At 55.1% G+C, this 25,272-nt stretch overlaps 1 protein-coding gene across 1 annotated transcript in view; it reads left to right on the top strand.

The window, feature by feature from the left end:
• The window catches only part of LOC121108223 (unconventional myosin-Vb-like), a 110,674-nt gene that overhangs the window by 10,709 nt on the left and 74,693 nt on the right, over positions 1-25,272 (top strand). The window contains exons 3-6 of the mRNA XM_040655273.2: positions 5,463-5,728; positions 16,531-16,612; positions 16,689-16,829; positions 22,119-22,241. Coding sequence (XP_040511207.2) covers positions 5,463-5,728; positions 16,531-16,612; positions 16,689-16,829; positions 22,119-22,241 — 612 coding nt within the window. The remainder of the gene's footprint in view (positions 1-5,462; positions 5,729-16,530; positions 16,613-16,688; positions 16,830-22,118; positions 22,242-25,272) is intronic.

The raw sequence follows: 25,272 nt of genomic DNA, 5'->3' as shown, positions 1-25,272 counted from the left end.
TAATTACCCCCTAATTCCCCCTAATTACCCCCAATTCCCCCTCATTACCCACTAATTACCCCGAATTCCCCCTAATAACCCTCCCAATACCCCCCTAATTCCCCTAATTATCCCTAATTACCTCTCATTACCCCTTATGACCCCCTAATAACCTCCTAATTACCCCCTAATTCCCCCTAATTACCCCCTAATTCCCCCTAATTATCCCCCATTCCCCCTCATTACCCACTAATTCCCCCAATTACTGCTCATTCCCCCTCATTACCCTCTCATTACCCCCTAATAACCCCCTAATTCCCCCTAATTATCCCTCATTACCTCTCATTACCCCTTATAACCCCATAATTAAACCCCAATTCCCCCTAATTACCCCCTAATTCCCCCTAATTACCCCTCATTACCTCTCATTACCCCTAATTCCCCCTAATTACCCCCTAATTCCCCCTAATAACCCCCTCATTCCCCCTAATTACCCCCTAATTCCCCCTAATAACCCCCTAATAACCCCCTAATTACCCCTAATTCCCCCTAATTAACCCCAATTCCCCCTCATTACCCACTAATTACCCCGAATTCCCCCTAATAACTCCCTAATAACCCCCTAATTCCCCCTAATTCCCCCTAATTACCTCTCATTACCCCTTTTAACCCCCTTATAACCTCCTAATTACCCCCTAATTACCCCCTAATTACCCCCTAATTCCCCTAATTACCCCCCTTCCCCCTCATTACCCACTAATTACCCCAATTACTGCTCATTCCCCCTCATTACCCTCTCATTACCCCCTAATAACCCCCTAATTCCCCCTAATTACCCCTCATTACTTCTCATTACCCCTTATAACCCCCTTATAACCTCCTAATTACCCCCTAATTACCCCCTAATTCCCCCTAATTACCCCTCATTACCTCTCATTACCCCTAATTCCCCCTAATTACCCCCTAATTCCCCCTAATAACCCCCTCATTCCCCCTAATTACCCCCTAATTCCCCCTAATAACCCCCTAATAACCCCCTAATTACCCCTAATTCCCCCTAATTAACCCCAATTCCCCCTCATTACCCACTAATTACCCCGAATTCCCCCTAATAACTCCCTAATAACCCCCTAATTCCCCCTAATTCCCCCTAATTACCTCTCATTACCCCTTTTAACCCCCTTATAACCTCCTAATTACCCCCTAATTACCCCCTAATTACCCCCTAATTCCCCCTAATTACCCCCTAATTCCCCTAATTACCCCCCTTCCCCCTCATTACCTGCTAATTACCCCAATTACTGCTCATTCCCCCTCATTACCCCCTAATTACCCCCTAATAACCCCCTAATTCCCCTAATTACCCCTCATTATCCACTAATTACCCTGAATTCCCCCTAATAACCCTTCCAATCCCCCCCTAATTCCCCTAATTATCCCTCATTACCTCTCATTACCCCCTAATTACCCCCTCATTACCCCTAATAACCCCCTAATTACCCCTAATTCCCCCTAATTACCCCCAATTCCCCCTCATTACCCACTAATTACCCCGAATTCCCCCTAATAACCCCCTAATAACCCCCTAATTACCCCTAATAACCCCCCCAATCCCCCCCTAATTCCCCTAATTACCCCTAATTACCTCTCATTACCCCTTATGACCCCCTAATAACCTCCTAATTACCCCCTAATTCCCCCTAATTACCCCCTAATTCCCCCTCATTACCCACTAATTACCCTGAATTCCCCCTAATAACCCCCTAATAACCCCCTAATTACTCCCTAATTCCCCCTAATAACCCCCTAATAACCCCCTAATTACCCCCAATTCCCCCTAATTACCCCCTAATTCTCCCTAATTACCCCTCATTACCTCTCATTACCCCCTAATTCCCCCTAATAACCTCCTAATTACCCCCTAATTCCCCCTAATTACCCCCTAATTCCCCCTAATTCCCCCTAATAACCCCCTAATTACCCCCTAATTACCCCCTAATTCCCCCTAATTACCCCCAATTCCCCCTCATTACCCACTAATTACCCTGAATTCCCCCTAATAACCCTCCCAATCCCCCCCTAATTCCCCCTAATTACCCCTAATTACCTCTCATTACCCCTTATAACCCCCTAATTACCCCCTAATTCCCCCTAATTACCCCCAATTCCCCCTCATTACCCACTAATTACCCCGAATTCCCCCTAATAACCCTCCCAATACCCCCCTAATTCCCCTAATTATCCCTAATTACCTCTCATTACCCCTTATGACCCCCTAATTACCCCCTAATTCCCCCTAATTATCCCCCATTCCCCCTCATTACCCACTAATTACCCCAATTACTGCTCATTCCCCCTCAATACCCCCTAATTACCCCCTAATAACCCCCTAATTACCCCCCAATTACCCCTAATTACCCCCTAATTCCCCCTAATTACCCCCAATTCCCCCTCATTACCCCCTAATTACCCCGAATTCCCCCTAATAACCCTCCCAATCCCCCCCTAATTCCCCTAATTACCCCTAATTACCTCTCATTACCCCTTATAACCCCCTAATAACCTCCTAATTACCCCCTAATTCCCCCTAATTACCCCCTAATTCCCCCTAATTACCCCCCATTCCCCCTCATTACCCACTAATTACCCCAATTACTGCTCATTCCCCCTCATTACCCCCTCATTACCCCCTCATTACCCCCTAATTCCCCCTAATTACCCCTCATTACCCCTAATTACCCCCTAATTCCCCCTAATTACCCCCAATTCCCCCTCATTACCCCCTAATTACCCCGAATTCCCCCTAATAACCCTCCCAATCCCCCCCTAATTCCCCTAATTACCCCTAATTACCTCTCATTACCCCTTATAACCCCCTAATAACCTCCTAATTACCCCCTAATTCCCCCTAATTACCCCCTAATTCCCCCTAATTATCCCCCATTCCCCCTCATTACCCACTAATTACCCCAATTACTGCTCATTCCCCCTCATTACCCCCTCATTACCCCCTAATAACCCCCTAATTCCCCCTAATTACCCCTCATTACCCCTCATTACCCCCTAATTCCCCCTAATTACCCCCAATTCCCCCTCATTACCCACTAATTACCCCTAATTCCCCCTAATTACCCCCCCAATCACCCCCTAATTCCCCTAATTACCCCTAATTACCTCTCATTACCCCTTATAACCCCTTAATTACCCCTAATTCCCCTCTAATTACCCCTAATTACCCCCTAATTCCCCTAATTACCCCCCATTCCCCCTCATTACCCACTAATTACCCCAATTACTGCTCATTCCCCCTCATTACCCCCTCATTACCCCCTAATTGCCCCCTAATAACCCCCTAATTCTCCCTAATTACCCCCTCATTCCCCCTAATTACCCCCTAATTCCCCCTAATAACCCCCTAATTCCCCTAATTACCCCTAATTCCCCCTAATTCCCCCTAATAACCCCCTAATAACCCCCTAATTCCCCCTAATTCCCCCTAATAAACCCCTAATAACCCCCTAATTACCCCTAATTCCCCCTAATAACCTCCTAATAACCCCCTAATTCCCCCTAATTACCCACTAATTCCCGCTCATTCCCCCCATGCCCCCTCATTACCCACTAATTACCCCCCATTCCCCCTAATTACCCCCCATACCCCCCCATTACCCCCCTATAACTCCCCATTCCCCCCCCATACCCCCTTATAACCCCCCATTACCCCCTTATAACCCCCCATAACCCCCTCATTCCCCCCCATTACCCCCCATAACCCCCCATTACCCCCCCAATCCCCCCTCATTCCCCCCTATAACCCCCCCATTCCCCCCTATAACCCCCCATACCCCCCCATTACCCCCTTATAACCCCTCATACCCCCCCATAACCCCCCTAATTACCCCTTATACCCCCCCATACCCCCCCATAACCCCCCATTCCCCCCCAATACCCCCCCATACCCCCCCATAACCCCCCATTACCCCCCATAACCCCCCATTCCCCCCCTATAACCCCCCATTACCCCCCCATAACCCCCCATAACCCCCTCATACCCCCCCATAACCCCCTCATTCCCCCCTATAACCCCCCATAACCCCCTTATAACCCCTCATACCCCCCCATACCCCCCCATTCCCCCCCCATAACCCCCCATTACCCCCCCATAACCCCCCTATAACCCCCTTATACCCCCTTATACCCCCTTATAACCCCCCATAACCCCCTTATAACCCCCATAACCCCCTCATTACCCCCCCATAACCCCCCATAACCCCCTTATAACTCCCCATTACCCCTCATACCCCCCCTATAACCCCCCATTACCCCCCCATAACCCCCCATTACCCCCTTATACCCCCCATAACCCCCTTATAACTCCCCATTACCCCCCCATACCCCCCCATTCCCCCCCCATAACCCCCCATTACCCCCTTATAACCCCCCAATACCCCCCTATAACCCCCCATAACCCCCTTATAACTCCCCATTCCCCCCCTATAACCCCCCATAACCCCCTTATAACCCCTCATACCCCCCCATTCCCCCCCATAACCCCCCATTACCCCCCAATCCCCCCTCATTCCCCTCCTATAACCCCCCATAACCCCCCATTACCCCCTTATACCCCCTTATACCCCCTATAAACCCCCTTATACCCCCTTATAACCCCCATTACCCCCCCATACCCCCCCAATCCCCCCCCATAACCCCCCATTACCCCCTTATAACCCCCCATTAACCCCCATAACCCCCTTATAACCCCCCTATAACCCCCTTATACCCCCCCATAACCCCCTTATAACCCCCATTCCCCCCCTATAACCCCCCCATAACCCCCCATTACCCCCCCAATCCCCCCTCATTCCCCCCTATAACCCCCCTATAACCCCCCATAACCCCCCATTACCCCCTCATTCCCCCTCATAACCCCCCATAACCCCCCATAACCCCCCTATAACCCCCCATAACCCCCTATAACCCCCCATTCCCCCCCCATAACCCCCCATTACCCCCTTATAACCCCCCATAACCCCCTCATACCCCCCCATAACCCCCCATTACCCCCCCATAACCCCCCTATAACCCCCTTATACCCCCTTATACCCCCTTATAACCCCCCATAACCCCCTTATAACCCCCATAACCCCCTTATACCCCCTCATACCCCCCCCTAAACCCCCCAATCCCCCCTCATTCCCCCCCATTACCCCCCCATAACCCCCCCATTCCCCCCCATAACCCCCCATAACCCCCCATTACCCCCTTATAACCCCTCATACCCCCCCATAACCCCCCTAATTACCCCTTATACCCCCTCATACCCCCCCATAACCCCCCATAACCCCCCCATAACCCCCTCATACCCCCCCATAACCCCCCATTACCCCCCATAACCCCCCATAACCCCCTTATAACCCCCCATAACCCCCCATAACCCCCCCTAATTACCCCTAATTAACCCTAATTAACCCCCCCCCCTGCAGGAGGAGGACCCCCACCTGCGGCAGGCCTGCTCCCTGCTGGCCCTCCCCCCCCCCCTGGCCGCCCATTGGCTGTGCCACCGCCGCCTGAGGGCCGCCGGCGACACCTGCGAGAGCAACATGGCCGCCGGGCGGGGGAAGGCGGCGCGCGACGCTCTAGCCAAGCTCCTCTATGGTCGCCTCTTCCGCTGGGTCCTCCAGCTCCTCAACCGGGCCTTGCAAGGGGACGGGGGGAGCAGCGCCTGCATCGGGGTGCTGGATATCTATGGGTAAGGCTTGCAGACCCCATAGGACCCCATAGGACCCCACACAACCCCATAGGACCCCATAGAGACCCTTGAGACCATAGGACCCCATAAGACCCCATAAGACCCCATAGAAGCCCATAGGACCCCATAGAACCACGTAGGACCCCATAAGACCCCATAGGATCCCATAGCATCCCATAAGACCCCATAGCACCCCATAGAGACCCTTGAGACCATAGGACCCCATAAGACCCCATAAGACCCCATAGAAGCCCATAGGACCCCATATAACCACATAGGACCCCATAAGACCCCATAGGATCCCATAGCATCCCATAAGACCCCATAGGACCCCATAGAGACCCTTGAGACCATAAGACCCCATAAGACCCCATAGGACCCCATAGGACCCCATAGACACTCTTGACCCCATAAGACCCCATAAGACCCCATAGGACCCCATAGGACCCCATAAAGACCCTTGACCCCATAGGACCCCATAGAACCCCATAGGACCTCATAGAGACCCTTGAACCAATATGACCCCATAAGACCCCATAAGACCCCATAGGATCCCATAGAACCCCATAGGACCCCATAGACACTCTTGACCCCATAGGACCCCATAAGACCCCATAGGACCGCATTGGACCCCATAGAGACCCTGGATCCCATAAGAACCCCATAGGATCCCATAGAAGCCCATAGAACCCCATAGAACCACGTAGGACCCCATAAGACCCCATAGGACCCCATAGGATCCCATAGAGACCCTTCAGACCATAGGACCCCATAAGACCCCATAGGACCCACCAGGACCCCAATAGGACCCCATAGGACCCCAATAGGACCCCCCAGGACCCCAATAGGACCCCATAGGACCCCAAAAGACCCCCCAGGACCCCATAGGACCCCATAGGACCCCATAGGACCCCATAGCAGCCCTGGCCAAGCTCCTCTATGGTCGCCTCTTCCGCTGGGTCCTCCAGCTCCTCAACCGGGCCTTGCAAGGGGACGGGGGGAGCAGCGCCTGCATCGGGGTGCTGGATATCTATGGGTAAGGCTTGCAGACCCCATAGGAGCCCATAGGGAGCCTTGACCCCATAAGAACCCCATAAGACCCCATAAGACCCCATAAGACCCCATAGAACCCCATAGGACACCATAGGACCCCATAGGACCCCATAGACACTCTTGACCCCATAGGACCCCATAAGACCCCATAGGACCGCATTGGACCCCATAGAGACCCTGGATCCCATAAGAACCCCATAGGATCCCATAGAAGCCCATAGAACCCCATAGAACCACGTAGGACCCCATAAGACCCCATAGGACCCCATAGGATCCCATAGAGACCCTTGACCCCATAAGACCCCATAAGATCCCATAGAGACCCTTCAGACCATAGGACCCCATAAGACCCCATAGGACCCCCCAGGACCCCAATAGGACCCCAATAGGACCCCCCAGGACCCCAATAGGACCCCATAGGACCCCAAAAGACCCCCCAGGACCCCAATAGGACCCCATAGGACCCCATAGGACCCACCAGGACCCCAATAGGACCCCATAGGACCCCATAGGACCCCAATAGGACCCCATAGGACCCCCTAGGACCCCCCAGGACCCCAATAGGACCCCATAGGACCCCATAGGACCCCAATAGGACCCCATAGGACCCCCTAGGACCCCCCAGGACCCCAATAGGACCCCATAGGACCCCATAGGACCCCATTGGACCCCATAGGGAGCCTTGACCCCATAAGAACCCCATAGGACCCCATAGAACACAATACGACCCCATAGGACACCATAAAGACCCTTGACCCCATAGGACCCCATAAGACCCCATAGGACCACATTGGACCCCATAGAGACCCTTGATCCCATAAGAACCCCATAGGATCCCATAGAAGCCCATAGAACCCCATAGAACCACATAGGACCCCATAAGACCCCATAAGACCCCATAGGACCCCATAGAGACCCTTGAGACCATAAGACCCCATAGGACCCCATAGGACCCCATAGACACTCTTGACCCCATAAGACCCCATAAGACCCCATAGGACCCCATAGGACCCGATAAAGACCCTTGACCCTATAAGAACCCCATAGGACCCCATAGGACCCCATAAAGACCCTTGACCCTATAAGGACCCCATAGGATCCCATAAGACCCCATAGGACCCCATAGGACCCGTAGGATCCCACACAACCCCATAGGACCCCATAGAGACCCTTGAGACCATAGGACCCCATAAGACCCCATAGGACCCCATAGGATCCCATAGAACCCCATACGACCCCATAGAGATCCTTGATCCCATAGAACCTCATAGGACCCCATAAGACCCCATAGGACTCCATAGAGACTCTTGACCCCATAAGAACCCCATAGGATCCCATAGAAGCCCATAGGACCCCATAGAGACCCTTGAGACCATAAGACCCCATAAGACCCCATAGAACCCCATAGAACCCCATAAGACCCCATAGGACCGCATAGGATCCCATAGAGACCCCTGAGACCATAGGACCCCATAAGACCCCATAAGACCCCATAGAAGCCCATAGGACCCCATAGAAACCCTTGAGACCATAGGACCCCATAAGACCCCATAGGACCCCATAGGATCCCATAGAACCTCATAAGATCCCATAGAGACCCTTGAACCCATAGAACCTCATAGGACCCCATAAGACCCCATAGGACCCCATAGAGACCCTTGACCCCATAGGATCCCACACAACCCCATAGGACCCCATAGACACTCTTGATCCCATAGAACCTCATAGGACCCCATAAGACCCCATAGGACTCCATAGAGACTCTTGACCCCATAAGAACCCCATAGGATCCCATAGAAGCCCATAGGACCCCATAGGACCCCATAAAGACCCCTGACCCTATAAGGACCCCATAGAAGCCCATAGAACCCCATAAGACCCTTCACCCTACAAGGACCCCATAGGATCCCACACAACCCCATAGGACCCCATAGAGACCCTTGAGACCATAGGACCCCATAAGACCCCATAGGACCCCATAGGATCCCACAGAACCCCATAGGACCCCATAGACACTCTTGATCCCATAGAACCTCATAGGACCCCATAAGACCCCATAGGACCCCATAGAGACTCTTGACCCCATAAGAACCCCATAGGATCCCATAGAAGCCCATAGAAGCCCATAGAACCACATAGGACCCCATAAGACCCCATAGGATCCCATAGAACCCCTTGACCCTATAAGGACCCCATAGGATCCCATAAGACCCCATAAAACTCCATAGGACCCCATAGGATCCCATACAACCTCATAAGACCCCATAGAGACCCTTGAACCAATATGACCCCATAAGACCCCATAGGACCCCATAGGACCCCATAGGATCCCACACAACCCCATAGGACCCCATAGAGACCCTTGAGACCATAGGACCCCATAGGACCCCATAAGAACCCCATAGGACCCCATAGGACCCAATAAAGACCCTTGACCCTATAAGGACCCCATAGAAGCCCATAGAACCCCATAAGACCCTTCACCCAACAAGGACCCCATAGGATCCCATAGAACCCCATAGGACCCCATAGAGACCCTTGAGACCATAGGACCCCATAAGACCCCATAAGACCCCATAGAAGCCCATAGGACCCCATAGGGAGCCTTGACCCCATAAGGACCCCATAGGATCCCATAAAGACCCTTGAGCCCATGGGACCCCATAAGACCCCATAACACCCCATAAGACTCCATAGGACCCCATAGAACCCCATAGGACACCATAGGACCCAATAGGATCCCATAGAGACCCTTGACCCCATAAGACCCCATAAGACCCCATAGGACCCCATAGACCCCCATAGACCCCCATAGGACCCCATAGAACCCCATAGAGCCCCATAGAGCCCCATAGGCCCCCATAGGACCCCAATAAGACCCCATAGACTCCCATAGACCCCCATAGAACCCCATAGAACCCCCATAAGGTCCCCATAATGACCCCATAAGCCCCCATAAGGACCCCGTAAGCCCCCATAAAACCCCATAGAGCCCCATAGAACCCCATAAAACCCCATAGAACCTCATAGGACCCCATAGAGCCCCATAGAGCCCCATAGAGCCCCATAAGACCCCATAGAACCCCATAGACCCCATAGAGCGCCATAGACCCCCATAGAGCCCCATAGTACCCCATAGTACCCCATAGAGCACCATAGAACCCCATAACCCCCCATAGGACCCCATAGAGCCCCATGGAGCCCCATAGACCCCCATAGAGCCCCATAGAGCCCCATAGACCCCCATAGAGCCCCATAGAGCCCCATAGAGCCCCATAGAACCCCAGAAGACCCCATAGAACCCCAGAAGACCCCATAAGACCCCATAAGGTCCCCATAATGATCCCATAAGCCTTCATAAGGACCCCATAAGCCCCCATAAAACCCCATAGAGCCCCATAGACCCCCATAGAGCCCCATAGAGCCCCATATGACCCCATAGAACCCCATAGAGCCCCATAGGACCCCATAGAGCCCCATAGAGCCCCATAAGTCCCCATAGACCCCCATAGAACCCCCATAGAGCCCCATAGAGCCCCATAGACCCCCATAGAGCCCCATAGAGCCCCATAGAGCCCCATAAGTCCCCATAGACCCCCATAGAGCCCCATAGACCCCACAGAACCCCATAGACTCCCATAGAGCCCCATAAGACCCCATAGACCCCCATAGGACCCCATAGAGCCCCATGGAGCCCCATAGAGCCCCATAGAACCCCATAGAACCCCATAGAGCCCCATAAGACCCCATAGGGCCCCATAGAGCCCCATAGACCCCCACAGAGCCCCATAGAGCCCCATAGAACCACATAGAGGCCCCATAGGACCCCATAAGACTCCATAAGCCCCCATAGCGCCCCATAGAACCCCATAGAACCCCATAGGCCCCCATAGAGCCTCATAGACCCCCATAGACCCCCACAGAGCCCCATAGACCCCCATAGAGCCCCATAGGACGCCATAAAGACCCCAATAAGCCCCCATAGACCCCCATATAACCCCATAGACCCCCATGGAGCCCCATAGACTCCCATAGAGACCCATAAGAGCCCATAGACCCCCATAGGACCCCATAGAACCCCTTAGAACCCCATAGAGCCCCATAGACCCCCATAGAGCCCCGTAGACCCCCATAGAACCCCATAGACCCCCATGGCGCCCCATAGAGCCCCATAGACCCTCATAGAGCCCCATAGACCCCCATAGAACCCCATAAGCCCCCATAGACCCCCATAGAGCCCCATAGACCCCATAGACCGCCATGGAGCCCCATAGAGCCCCACGGAGCCCCATAGGACCCCATAGACCCCCATAGACCCCCATGGAGCCCCATAGAGCCCCATAGAGCCCCATAGAGCCCCATAGGACCCCATAAAGACCCCAATAAGCCCCCATAGAGCCCCATATGATCCCACAGAGCCCCATAGACCCCCATGGAGCCCCATAGAGCCCCATAGAGCCCCCATAGCGCCCCATAGACCCCCATAGAGCCCCATAGAGCCCCACAGAGCCCCATAGACCCCCATAGACCCCATAGAACCCCATAAGCCCCCATAGACCCCCATAGAGCCCCATAGACCCCATAGAGCCCCATGGAGCCCCATAGAGCCCCACGGAGCCCCATAGGACCCCATAGACCCCCATAGACCCCCATAGACCCCCATAGAGCCCCATAGAGCCCCATAGGACCCCATAAAGACCCCAATAAGTGCCCATAGAGCCCCATAGACCCCCATATGACCCCATAGAGCCCCATAGAGACCCCATAGACCCCATAGAACCCCATAGACTCCCATAGAGACCCATAAGAGCCCATAGACCCTTATGGGACCCCATAGAACCCCATAGACCCCCATAGACCCCCATAGACCCCCATAGAGCCCCATAGAGCCCCATAGACCCCATAGAGCGCCATAGGACCCCATAGAGCCCCATAGAGCCCCATAGAACCCCATAACCCCCCATAGAACCCCATAGAGCCCCATGGAGTCCCATAGACCTTATAGAGCCCCATAGGCCCCCATAGAGCCCCATAAAGACCCCATAACCCCCCATAGTACCCCATAGTACCCCATAGAGCCCTATAGAGCCCCATAGACCCCCATAGAGCCCCATAGAGCCCCATAGACCCCCATAGAGCCCCATAGAGCCCCATAGAGCCCCATAGAACCCCAGAAGACCCCATAGAACCCCAGAAGACCCCATAAGACCCCATAAGGTCCCCATAATGATCCCATAAGCCTTCATAAGGACCCCATAAGCCCCCATAAAACCCCATAGAGCCCCATAGAACCCCATAAAACCCCATAGAGCCCCATAGACCCCCATAGACCCCCATAGAACCCCCATAGACCCCCATAGAGCCCCATAGAGCCCCATAGACCCCCATAAAGACCCCATAGAACCCCATAGGCACCCATAGGACCTCATAAAGACCCCATAGAGCCCCATAGGGATGCATAGACCCCCATAGAGCCCCATAGACCCCCATGGAGCCCCATAGAGCCCCATAGACCCCCATAGAGCCCCATAGAGCCCCATAAGACCCCATAGAACCCCATAAGCCCCCATAGACCCCCATAGACCCCCATAGAACCCCATAGAGCCCCATAGAGCCCCATTACCCCCATCGAACCCCCATAGGACCCCATAGAGCCCCATAAGACCCCATAAAGACCCCATAGACCCCCATAGGCCCCCATAGACCCCATAGAGCCCCATAGAACCCCATAGAGCCCCATAGACCCCCATAGACCCCCATAGAGCCCCATAGGACCCCACAGAGCCCCATAGAGCCCCATAAGTCCCCATAGACCCCCATAGACCCCCATAGAGCCCCATAGAGCCCCATAGAGCCCCATAGAACCCCCATAGAGCCCCATAGACCCCCATAGAGCCCCATAAACCCCCATAGAGCCCCATAGAATCCCATAGGACCTCATAAAGACCCCATAGAGCCCCATAGGGATGCATAGACCCCCATAGAGCCCCATAGACCCCCATGGAGCCCCATAGAGCCCCATAGACCCCCATAGAGCCCCATAGAGCCCCATAGAGCCCCATAGACCCCATAGGACCCCATAGGACCCCATAAACCCCCATAAGGACCCTATAAGACCCCATAGGACCTCATAAATCCCCCTTAAGGCCCTCATAAGACCCCATAGAGCCCCATAGAGCCCCATAGAGCCCCATAGAGCCCCATAAGGACCCCATAGACCCCCATAGACCCCCATAGACCCCCATAGAGCCCCATGGAGCCCCATAGAACCCCATAGACCCCCATAGAACCCCATAGAACCCCATAGGCACCCATAGGACCTCATAAAGACCCCATAGAGCCCCATAGGGATGCATAGACCCCCATAGAGCCCCATAGACCCCCATGGAGCCCCATAGAGCCCCATAGACCCCCATAGAGCCCCATAGAGCCCCATAGGACCCCATAGAGCCCCATAGACCCCCATAGACCCCCATAGACCCCCATAGAGCCCCATAGAGCCCCATAGACCCCCATAAAGACCCCATAGCACCCCATAGGCACCCATAGGACCTCATAAAGACCCCATAGAGCCCCATAGGGATGCATAGACCCCCATAGAGCCCCATAGACCCCCATGGAGCCCCATAAGACCCCAATAAGCCGCCATAGAGCCCCATAGAGCCCCATAGAGCCCCATAGAGCCCCATAGAACCCCATAGACCCCCACAGAGCCCCATAGACCCCCATAGACCCCCATAGAACCCCATAAGCCCCCATAGAGCCCCATAGAACCCCATAGAACCCCATAAGCCCCCATAGAGCCCCATAGAGCCCCATAGAATCCCATAGACCTCCATAGGCCCCATAGACCTCCATAGACCCCCATAGAGCCCCATAGAGCCCCATAGGACCGCATAGAGCCCCATAGAGCCCCGTAGGCCTCCATAGAGCCCCATAGGACCCCATAGAGCCTCATGGAGCCCCATAGTACCCCATAGTACCCCATAGAGCCCCATAGACCCCCATAGGACCCCATAGAGCCCCATAGAACCCCATAGACCCCCATAGAGCCCCATAGGCCCCATAGAGCCGCATAGTGCCCCATAGGACCCCATAACCCCCCATAGGCCCCCATAGAGCCCCATAAGCCCCCATAGACCCCCATAGACCCCCATAGAGCCCCATAAGACCCCAATAAGCCCCCATAGAGCCCCATAGAGCCCCATAGAACCCCATAGACCCCCATAGAGCCCCATAGACCCCCACAGAGCCCCATAGAGCCCCATAGAGCCCCACAGAGCCCCATAGACCCCCATAGAGCCCCATAGACCCCCATAGAGCCCCATAGGACCTCATAAAGACCCCATAGAGCCCCATAGGGATGCATAGACCCCCATAGAGCCCCATAGACCCCCATAGACCCCCATAGACCCCCATAGAGCCCCATAGAGCCCCATAGGCCCCCATAGAGCCCCATAGACCCCCATGGAGCCCCACAGTGCCCCATAGACCCCCATAGACCCCCATAGAACCCCATAGACCCCCATAGAGCCCCATAGACCCCCATAGACCCCCATGGAGCCCCATAGAGCCCCATAGAGCCCATAGACCCCCATAAAGACCCCATAGAACCCCATAGGCACCCATAGGACCTCATAAAGACCCCATAGAGCCCCATAGGGATGCATAGACCCCCATAGAGCCCCATAGACCCCCATGGAGCCCCATAGAGCCCCATAGACCCCCATGGAGCCCCATAGAGCCCCATAGACCCCCACAGAGCCCCATAGAGCCCCATAGAGCCCCATAGACCCCCATAGACCCCCATAGAGCCCCATAGAGCCCCATAGAGCCCCATAGACCCCCATAGAGACCCCATAGAGCCCCATAGAGCCCCATAAGCCCCTATAGACCCCCATAGGACCCCATAGAGCCCCACAGAGCCCCATAGAACCCCATAGACCTCCATAGACCCCCATAGAACCCCCATAGAGCCCCATAGACCCCCATAGAGCCCCATAGACCCCATAGACCCCCATAGACCCCCATAAAACCCCATAGAACCCCATAGAGCCCCATAAGACCCCAATAAGCCCCCATAGAGCCCCATAGAGCCCCATAGAACCCCATAGAGCCCCATAGAGCCCCATAGAGCCCCCATAAAGACCCCATAGAGCCCCATAGGGATGCATAGACCCCCATAGAGCCCCATAGACCGCCATAGACCCCCATAGAGCCCCATAGAGCCCCATAGGACCCCATAAAGACCCCAATAAGCGCCCATAGAGCCCCATAGACCCCCATAGAACCCCATAGAGCCCCACAGAGCCCCATAGAGCCCCATAGAACCCCATAGACCCCCATAGAGCCCCATTACCCCCATCGAACCCCCATAAGACCCCATAGGCCCCCATAGGACCCCATAAAGACCCCATAGGACCCCCATAGGACCCCATAGTCCCCCATAGAGCCCCATAGAACCCCATAGAGCCCCATAGAGCCCCATAAGAGCCCATAGACCCCCATAGACCCCCATAGAACCCCATAGAGCCCCATAGAGCCCCATAGAACCCCATAGACCCCCATAGACCCCCATAGAACCCCATAGACCTCCATAGACCCCCACAGAGCCCCATAGACCCCCATAGACCCCCATGGAGCCCCATAGAGCCCCATAGACCCCCATAGACCCCCATAGGCCTCCATAGGACCCCATTAAGACCCCACAGAGCGCATAGAACCCCATAGAGCCCCATAGGACCCCATAAAGACCCCAATAAGCCCCCATAGAGCCCCATAGACCCCCATAGGACCCCATAGACCCCCATAGAGCCCCATAGACCCCCATAGAGCCCCATAGAGCCCCATTGAGCCCCATAGACCCCCATAGACCCCCATAGAGCCCCATAGACCCCCATAGAGCCCCATAGAGCCCCATAGAGCCCCATAGAGCCCCACAGGCCCCCATAGGACCCCCGTAGGACCCCATAGGACCCCATAGAGCCCCATAGAGCCCCATAGACCCCCATGGAGCCCCATAGAGCCCCATAGAGCCCCATAGAACCCCATAGACCCCCATAGAACCCCCATAAGACCCCCATAGACCCCCATAGAGCCCCATAGAGCCCCATAGAACCCCCATATGACCCCATAGAGCCCCATAGAGCCCCATAGACCCCCATAGAGCCCCACAGAGCCCCATAGACCCCCATAGACCCCCATAGGCCTCCATAGGTCCCCATTAAGACCCCACAGAGCGCATAGAACCCCATAAGCCCCCATAGGACCCCATAAAGACCCCAATAAGCCCCCATAGAGCCCCATAGACCCCCATAGGACCCCATAGAGCCCCACAGAGCCCCATAGAGCCCCATAGACCCCCATAGAGCCCTATAGAGCCCCATAGAACCCCATAAGACCCCATAGACCCCCATAGAGCCCCATAGAACCCCATAGACCCCCATAGAGCCCCATAGAGCCCCATAGACCCCCATGGAGCCCCATAGAGCCCCATAGAGCCCCCATAGAACCCCATAGAGCCCCACAGAGCCCCATAGAGCCCCATAGAGCCCCATGGAGCCCCATAGAGCCCCATAGGCCTCCATAGGTCCCCATTAAGACCCCACAGAGCGCATAGAACCCCATAAGCCCCCATAGGACCCCATAAAGACCCCAATAAGCCCCCATAGAGCCCCATAGACCCCCATAGGACCCCATAGAGCCCCATAGAGCCCCATAGAGCCCCATAGGCCTCCATTGCCCCCCAGCTTCGAGTCCTTCGAGCGCAACAGCCTGGAGCAGTTCTGCATCAATTACGCTAACGAGAAGCTGCAGCAGCAATTTAATTGGGTGAGAGCCCTCCCCGGACCGACCAATCGGCTGCCGGCTGTCGGGCGGCCGTATGCTAATGAGCCGCTCTCATTAGCATGTATTCAAATTGGAGCAAGAGGAGTACCGGCTGGAAGGGGTCCCCTGGAGCCCCATAGGCTTCCATGACAACCAGGCCTGCATTGAGCTCATCGAGGGCCCCCTGGGCCTCCTGAGGCTGCTGGACGAGGAGTGCACGGTGGGTGGGCTCGTTAGCTTCATTAGGGAGCTAATTAGCTGCGGCTTCATTAGCGCTGAGGGGCTGCGGGGGCGGGGGGGGGGAGGGATGGGGGAGAGAGGGCGCTGGGAGGGAAAGGGACGCCGGCCCTTTAAGGGAAGGGCGGCCATTGGCTCCCATTGGCCGCCATTAAACCCCATTGGCTCCCATTGACCCCCATTGACTCCCATTGACCCCCATAGACTCCCATTGGCCCCCATTGCCCCCCATTAAGACCCCATTAAGACCCCATTGGCCCCCATTGACTCCCATTGACTCCCATTGGCTCCCATTGACTCCCATTGGCCGCCATTAAACCCCATTGGGTCCCATTGACTCCCATTGACTCCCATTGGCTCCCATTGACTCCCATTGGCCGCCATTAAACCCCATTGGGTCCCATTGGTCCCCATTGACTCCCATTGACTCCCATTGACTCCCATTGGCCGCCATTAAACCCCATTGGCTCCCATTGATTCCCATTGGCTCCCATTGGTCCCCATTGACTCCCATTGACTCCCATTGGTCCCCATTGACTCCCATTGACTCCCATTGACTCCCATTGACTCCCATTGATTCCCATTGCCCCCCATTGACTCCCATTGACTCCCATTGGTCCCCATTGACTCCCATTGATTCCCATTGCCCCCCATTGACTCCCATTGGCTCCCATTGGTCCCCATTGACTCCCATTGACTCCCATTGACTCCCATTGACTCCCATTGACTCCCATTGACTCCCATTGGCTCCCATTAAACCCCATTGCCCCCCATTGACTCCCATTGACTCCCATTGACCCCCATTGACTCCCATTGACCCCCATTGACTCCCATTGGCTCCCATTAGGACCCCATTGACTCCCATTGCCCCCCATTGCCCCCCATTGACTCCCATTGCCCCCCATTGCCCCCCATTGCCCCCCATTGCCTCCCATTGCCCCCCATTGCCCCCCATTAACTCCCATTGACTCCCATTGACTCCCATTAAACCCCATTGGCTCCCATTGCCTCCCATTGCCCCCCATTGACTCCCATTGGCTCCCATTAAACCCCATTGCCCCCCATTGCCTCCCATTGACTCCCATTGCCTCCCATTGCCTTCCATTGACTCCCATTGACTCCCATTAAACCCCATTGCCTCCCATTGCCCCCCATTGCCCCCCATTGCCTCCCATTGCCCCCCATTGCCCCCCATTGCCCCCCATTGACTCCCATTGCCTTCCATTGCCTCCCATTGCCCCCCATTGACTCCCATTGCCCCCCATTGCCCCCCATTGACTTCCATTGACTCCCATTGCCCCCCATTGACTCCCATTGGCTCCCATTGGTCCCCATTGACCCCCATTGACTCCCATTGAGTCCCATTGAGTCCCATTGACTCCCATTGACTTCTATTGGCTCCCATTGGCCCCCATTGCCCCCCATTAAGACCCCATTAAGACCCCCTTGGCCCCCATTGGCCCCCATTGACTCCCATTGGCCCCCATTGGCCCCATTACCCCCATTAAGACCCCACTAAGATCCCATTAACCCCCATTGACCCCATTGACCCCTTTGACCTCATTGGCCCCATTGACTCCCATTGCCCCCCATTGACTCCCATTGCCTCCCATTGCCTCCCATTGCCCCCCATTGCCCCCCATTGACTTCCATTGCCCCCCATTGACTTCCATTGCCCCCCATTGACTCCCATTGGCTCCCATTAAACCCCATTGAATCCCATTGCCCCCCATTGCCCCCCACTGACTCCCATTGGCTCCCATTAAACCCCATTGACTCCCATTGCCCCCCATTGCCCCCCATTGACTTCCATTGCCTCCCATTGACTCCCATTGACTTCTATTGGCTCCCATTGTCTACCATTAAGACCCCATAGACTCCCATTGACTCCCATTGAATCCCATTGCCCCCCATTAACTCCCATTGACTCCCATTGACCCCCATTGACTCCCATTGCCCCCTATTGACTCCCATTAAACTCCATTGACCCCATTAAAACCCCATTAAGACCCCATTGACCCCCATTGGCCCCCATTGGCCCCATTGCCCCCCATTGGCCCCCATTGACTCCCATTAAAACCCCATTAAGACCCCATTGACCCCCATTGACTCCCATTAAGACCCCATTGGCTCCCATCGGCCCCATTACCCCCATTAAGACCTCATTAAGACCCCATTGGCCCCATTGACCCTATTGACCCCATTAAGACCCCATTGACTCCCATTGACCCCATAGACCCCCATTAAGACCCCATTGACCCCCATTGGCCCCCATTAACCCCATTGGCCCCATTGCCTCCCACTGCCCCCCATTGGCCCCATTAAAACCCCATTGGCCTCATTGGCCCCATTGACCCCCATTGGCCCCCATTGGCCCCATTAAGACCCCATAGACCCCCATTAAGACCCCATTGGCCCCATTGACTCCCATTGACCCCCATTGACTCCCATTAAACTCCATTGCCCCCCATTGGCCCCCATTGACTCCCATTGGCTCCCATTAAACCCCATTGAATCCCATTGCCCCCCATTGCCCCCCATTGACTCCCATTGACCCCCATTGCCCCCCATTGGCCCCCATTGACTCCCATTGGCTCCCATTAAACCCCATTGACTCCCATTGTCCTCCATTGCCCCCCATTGCCCCCCATTGCCTTCCATTGACTCCCATTGACTCCCATTGTCCCCCATTGCCCCCCATTGTCCCCCATTGCCCCCCATTGCCCCCCATTGACCCCCATGGACCTCCATTGCCCCCCATTGCCTCCCATTGTCCCCCATTGCCCCCCGTTGCCTCCCATTGCCTCCCATTGACTCCCATTGACTCCCATTGACTCCCATTAAACCCCATTGCCCCCCATTGCCTTCCATTGACTCCCATTGGCTCCCATTAAACCCCACTGCCCCCCGCTGACCCCATTACCCCCCCGCCGACCCCATAGCGACCCCATAACCCCCCCGCAGGTGCCGATGGGCAGCGATATGGGGTGGGCCCACAAGCTCTACGGCCCCATTGAGACCCCATTGACCCCCCATTGCCCCCCATTGCCCCCCATTGCCCCCCATTGTCTACCATTAAGACCCCATTGACTCCCATTGACTCCCATTGCACCCCATAGACTCCCATTGACCCCCATTGCCCCCCATTGCCCCCCATTGCCTCCCATTGAGTCCCATTGCCCCCCATTGCCCCTCATTGCCCCCCATTGACTCCCATTAAACCCCCTTGCCCCCCATTGCCCCCCATTGACTCCCATTGACTCCCATTAAGACCCCATAGACTCCCATTGCCCCCCACTGCCCCCCATTGACTCCCATTGCCCCCCATTGCCCTCCACTGCCCCGCATTGACTCCCATTGCCTCCCATTGACTCCCATTGGCTCCCATTAAACCCCATTGAATCCCATTGCCCCCCATTGGCCCCCATTGTCTACCATTAAGACCCCATTGACTCCCATTAAACCCCATTGCCCCCCATTGCCCCCCATTGACTTCCATTGCCTCCCATTGCCTCCCATTGACTTCTATTGGCTCCCATTGTCTACCATTAAGACCCCATTGACTCCCATTGACTCCCATTGCCCCCCATTGCCCCCCATAGACTCCCATTGCCTTCCATTGACTCCCATTGACTCCCATTGCCCCCCATTGCCCCCCATTGACTCCCATTGCCTTCCATTGACTCCCATTGACTCCCATTGACTCCCATTGACTCCCATTGACTCCCATTGACTCCCATTAAACCCCATTGACTCCCATTGACTTCTATTGACTCCCATTAAACTCCATTGACTTCTATTGCCCCCCATTGCCCCCCATTGACTCCCATTAGGACCCCATTGCCTCCCATTGCCTCCCATTGACTCTCATTGACCCCATTAAGACCCCATAGACTCCCATTGCCCCCCATTGCCCCCCATTGTCTACCATTAAGACCCCATTGCCTCCCATTGAATCCTATTGCCTCCCATTGCCCCCCATTGACTCTCATTGACCCCATTAAGACCCCATAGACTCCCATTGCCCCCCATTGCCCCCCATTGCCCCCCATTGCCCCCCATTGCCCCCCATTGCCTCCCATTGTCCCCCATTGACTCCCATTGACTCCCATTGCCCCCCATTGACTCCCATTGACTCCCATTGCCCCCCATTGCCCCCCATTGACTCTCATTGACCCCCATTGACTCCCATTGACTCCCATTGCCTCCCATTAAACCCCATTGCCCCCCATTGACTTCCATTGACTCCCATTGACTCCCATTGCCCCCCATTGCCCCCCATTGCCCCCCATAGACTCCCATTGCCCCCCATTGACTCCCATTGACTCCCATTGCCTTCCATTGCCCCCCATTGCCCCCCATAGACTCCCATTGCCCCCCATTGACTCCCATTGACTCCCATTGCCTTCCATTGACTCCCATTAAACCTCATTGAATCCCATTGCCCTCCATTGACTCCCATTGACTCCCACTGCCCCCCGCTGACCCCATTACCCCCCCGCCGGCCCCATAGCGACCCCATAACCCCCCCGCAGGTGCCGATGGGCAGCGATATGGGGTGGGCCCATAAGCTCTACGGCCCCATTGAGACCCCATTGCCCCCCATTGCCCCCCATTGCCCCCCATTGTCTACCATTAAGACCCCATTGACTCCCATTGAATCCTATTGACCCCCATTGACTCCCATTGCCCCCCATTGCCTCCCATTGCCCCCCATTGACTCCCATTGACTCCCATTAAACCCCATTGACTCCCATTAAACCCCATTGCCCCCCATTGCCCCCCATTGCCCCCCATTGACTTCCATTGCCTCCCATTGACTCCCATTGACTTCTATTGGCTCCCATTGTCTACCATTAAGACCCCATTGACTCCCATAGACTCCCATGGCCTCCCATTGCCTCCCATTAAACCCCATTGAATCCCATTGTCCTCCATTGACTCCCATTGCCCCCCATTGACTCCCATTGACTCCCATTGACTCCCATTGACTCCCATTGCCTCCCATTGCCCCCCATTGACTCCCATTGCCCCCCATTGCCCCCCATTGCCCCCCATTGACTCCCATTGACTTTCATTGCCTCCCATTGACTCCCATTGACTTCTATTGGCTCCCATTGTCTACCATTAAGACCCCATTGACTCCCATTGCCTCCCATTGCCTTCCATTGAATCCCATTGACTCCCATTGACTCCCATTGACTCCCACTGCCCCCCGCTGACCCCATTACCCCCCCGCCGGCCCCATAGCGACCCCATAACCCCCCCGCAGGTGCCGATGGGCAGCGATATGGGGTGGGCCCACAAGCTGTACGACCGCCATTCGGCCTCCCCACACTTCCGCAAACCCCGGGCGGCCGACGGGACCTTCGGAGTGAGGCACTTCGCCCAGGAGGTGAGGCGGCCCCATTGCGGCCCTATAACGGCCCTATAAGGCTTTCCCAGCCCATAGAACACCATCAGACCCCATAGGATCCCGTCGGACACCATAGGATCCCGTCGGACCCCATAGGATCCCGTAGAACGCCATAAGATCCCATAGAACCCCACAAGACCCCATAGGACCTCATAGGACCCCATAGGATCCCATAGAACGCCATAAGATCCCATAGAACCCCACAAGACCCCATAGGACCTCATAGGACCCCATAGGATCCCATAGAACGCCATAAGATCCCATAGAACCCCACAAGACCCCATAGGACCCCCATAGGACCCCATAAAGACCCCATAGGAGCCCACAGACCGCCATAGAACCCCATAAAGACCGCATTGGACCCCATAGAACCCCATAAAGACCCCATTGGACCCCATAGAACCCCATAAAGACCCCATAGGACCCCATAGAACCCCATAAGAGCACTTCAAGACCCCATGAGACCCCATAGAACCCCATAAGGACCCCATAGGGCCCCATAAGATCCTGTAGGACCCCATATGACCCCATAGAACCCCATAAGGACCCCATAGGAGCCCACAGACCGCCATGGAACCCCATAAAGACCACATTGGACCCCATAGAACCCCATAAAGACCCCATAGGACCCCATAGAACCCCATAAGAGCACCTCAAGACCCCATGAGACCCCATAGAACCCCATAAGGACCCCATAGGGCCCCATAAGATCCTGTAGGACCCCATGAGACCCCATAGAACCCCATAAGGACGCCATAGGGCCCCATAAGATCCTGTAGGACCCCATAGGACCCCCATAGGACCCCATAAAGACCCCATAGGACCCCACAGAACGCCATAGAACCCCATAAAGACCACATTGGACCCCATAGAACCCCATAAAGACCCCATAGGACCCCATAGAACCCCATAAGAGCACCTCAAGACCCCATGAGACCCCATAGAACCCCATAAGGACCCCATAGGGCCCCATAAGATCCTGTAGGACCCCATATGACCCCATAGAACCCCATAAGGACCCCATAGGAGCCCACAGACCGCCATAGAACCCCATAAAGACCACATTGGACCCCATAGAACCCCATAAAGACCCCATAGGACCCCATAGAACCCCATAAGAGCACTTCAAGACCCCATAGAACCCCATAAGGACCCCATAGGGCCCCATAAGATCCCGTAGGACCTTATATGACCCCATAGAACCCCATAAGGACCCCATAGGGCCCCATAAGATCCTGTAGGACCCCATATGACCCCATAGAACCCCATAAGGACCCCATAGGACCCCAAAGACCACCATAGAACCCCATAAAGACCACATTGGACCCCATAGAACCCCATAAAGACCCCATAGGACCCCATAGAACCCCATAAGAACACTTCAAGACCCCATGAGACCCCATAGAACCCCATAAGGACCCCATAGGGCCCCATAAGATCCCGTAGGACCCCATATGACCCCATAGAACCCCGTAGGACCCCATAAGGACCCCATAGGAGCCCACAGACCGCCATAGAACCCCATAAAGACCACATTGGACCCCATAGAACCCCATAAAGACCCCATAGGACCCCATAGAACCCCATAAGAGCACTTAAAGACCCCATAAGACCCCATAGAACCCCATAAGGACCCCATAGGGCCTCATAAGATCCTGTAGGACCCCATATGACCCCATAGAACCCCATAAGGACCCCATAGGAGCCCACAGACCGCCATAGAACCCCATAAAGACCACAATGGACCCCATAGAACCCCATAAAGACCCCATAGAACCCCATAGAACCCCATAAGAGCACCTCAAGACCCCATGAGACCCCATAGAACCCCATAAGGAACCCATAGGGCCCCATAAGATCCTGTAGGACCCCATATGACCCCATAGAACCCCATAAGGACCCCATAGGAGCCCACAGACCGCCATGGAACCCCATAAAGACCACATTGGACCCCATAGAACCCCATAAAGACCCCATAGGACCCCATAGAACCCCATAAGAGCACTTCAAGACCCCATGAGACCCCACAGAACCCCATAAGGACCCCATAGGGCCCCATAAGATCCCGTAGGACCCCATATGACCCCATAGAACCCCATAAGGACCCCATAGGGCCCCATAAGATCCTGTAGGACCCCATATGACCCCATAGAACCCCATAAAGACCCCATAGGAGCCCACAGACCGCCATAGAACCCCATAAAGACCACATTGGACCCCATAGAACCCCATAAAGACCCCATAGGACCCCATAGAACCCCATAAGAGCACTTCAAGACCCCATGAGACCCCATAGAACCCCATAAAGACCCCATAGGGCCCCATAAGATCCCGTAGGACCCCATATGACCCCATAGAACCCCATAAGGACCCCATAGGGCCCCATAAGATCCTGTAGGACCCCATATGACCCCATAGAACCCCATAAAGACCCCATAGGACCCCACAGACCACCATGGAACCCCATAAAGACCACATTGGACCCCATAGAACCCCATAAAGACCCCATAGGACCCCATAGAACCCCATAAGAGCACTTCAAGACCCCATGAGACCCCATAGAACCCCATAAGGACCCCATAGGGCCCCATAAGACCCTGTTGGACCCCATATGACCCCATAGAACCCCATAAGGACCCCATAGGGCCCCATAAGATCCTGTAGGACCCCATATGACCCCATAGAACCCCATAAGGACCCCATAGGACCCCACAGACCGCCATGGAACCCCATAAAGACCACGTTGGACCCCATAGAACCCCATAAAGACCCCATAGGTCCCCATAGAACCCCATAAGAGCACTTCAAGACCCCATGAGACCCCATAAAGACCCCATAGGGCCCCATAAGATCCTGTAGGACCCCATATGACCCCATAGAACCCCATAAGGACCCCATAGGAGCCCACAGACCGCCATAGAACCCCATAAAGACCACATTGGACCCCATAGAACCCCATAAAGACCCCATAGGACCCCATAGAACCCCATAAGAGCACTTCAAGACCCCA

This window comes from Gallus gallus, chromosome W, assembly GCF_016699485.2.
Source record: "Gallus gallus isolate bGalGal1 chromosome W, bGalGal1.mat.broiler.GRCg7b, whole genome shotgun sequence".
Classification (NCBI taxonomy): domain Eukaryota; kingdom Metazoa; phylum Chordata; class Aves; order Galliformes; family Phasianidae; genus Gallus; species Gallus gallus.
This window is presented reverse-complemented; position numbering and strand designations above follow the sequence as displayed.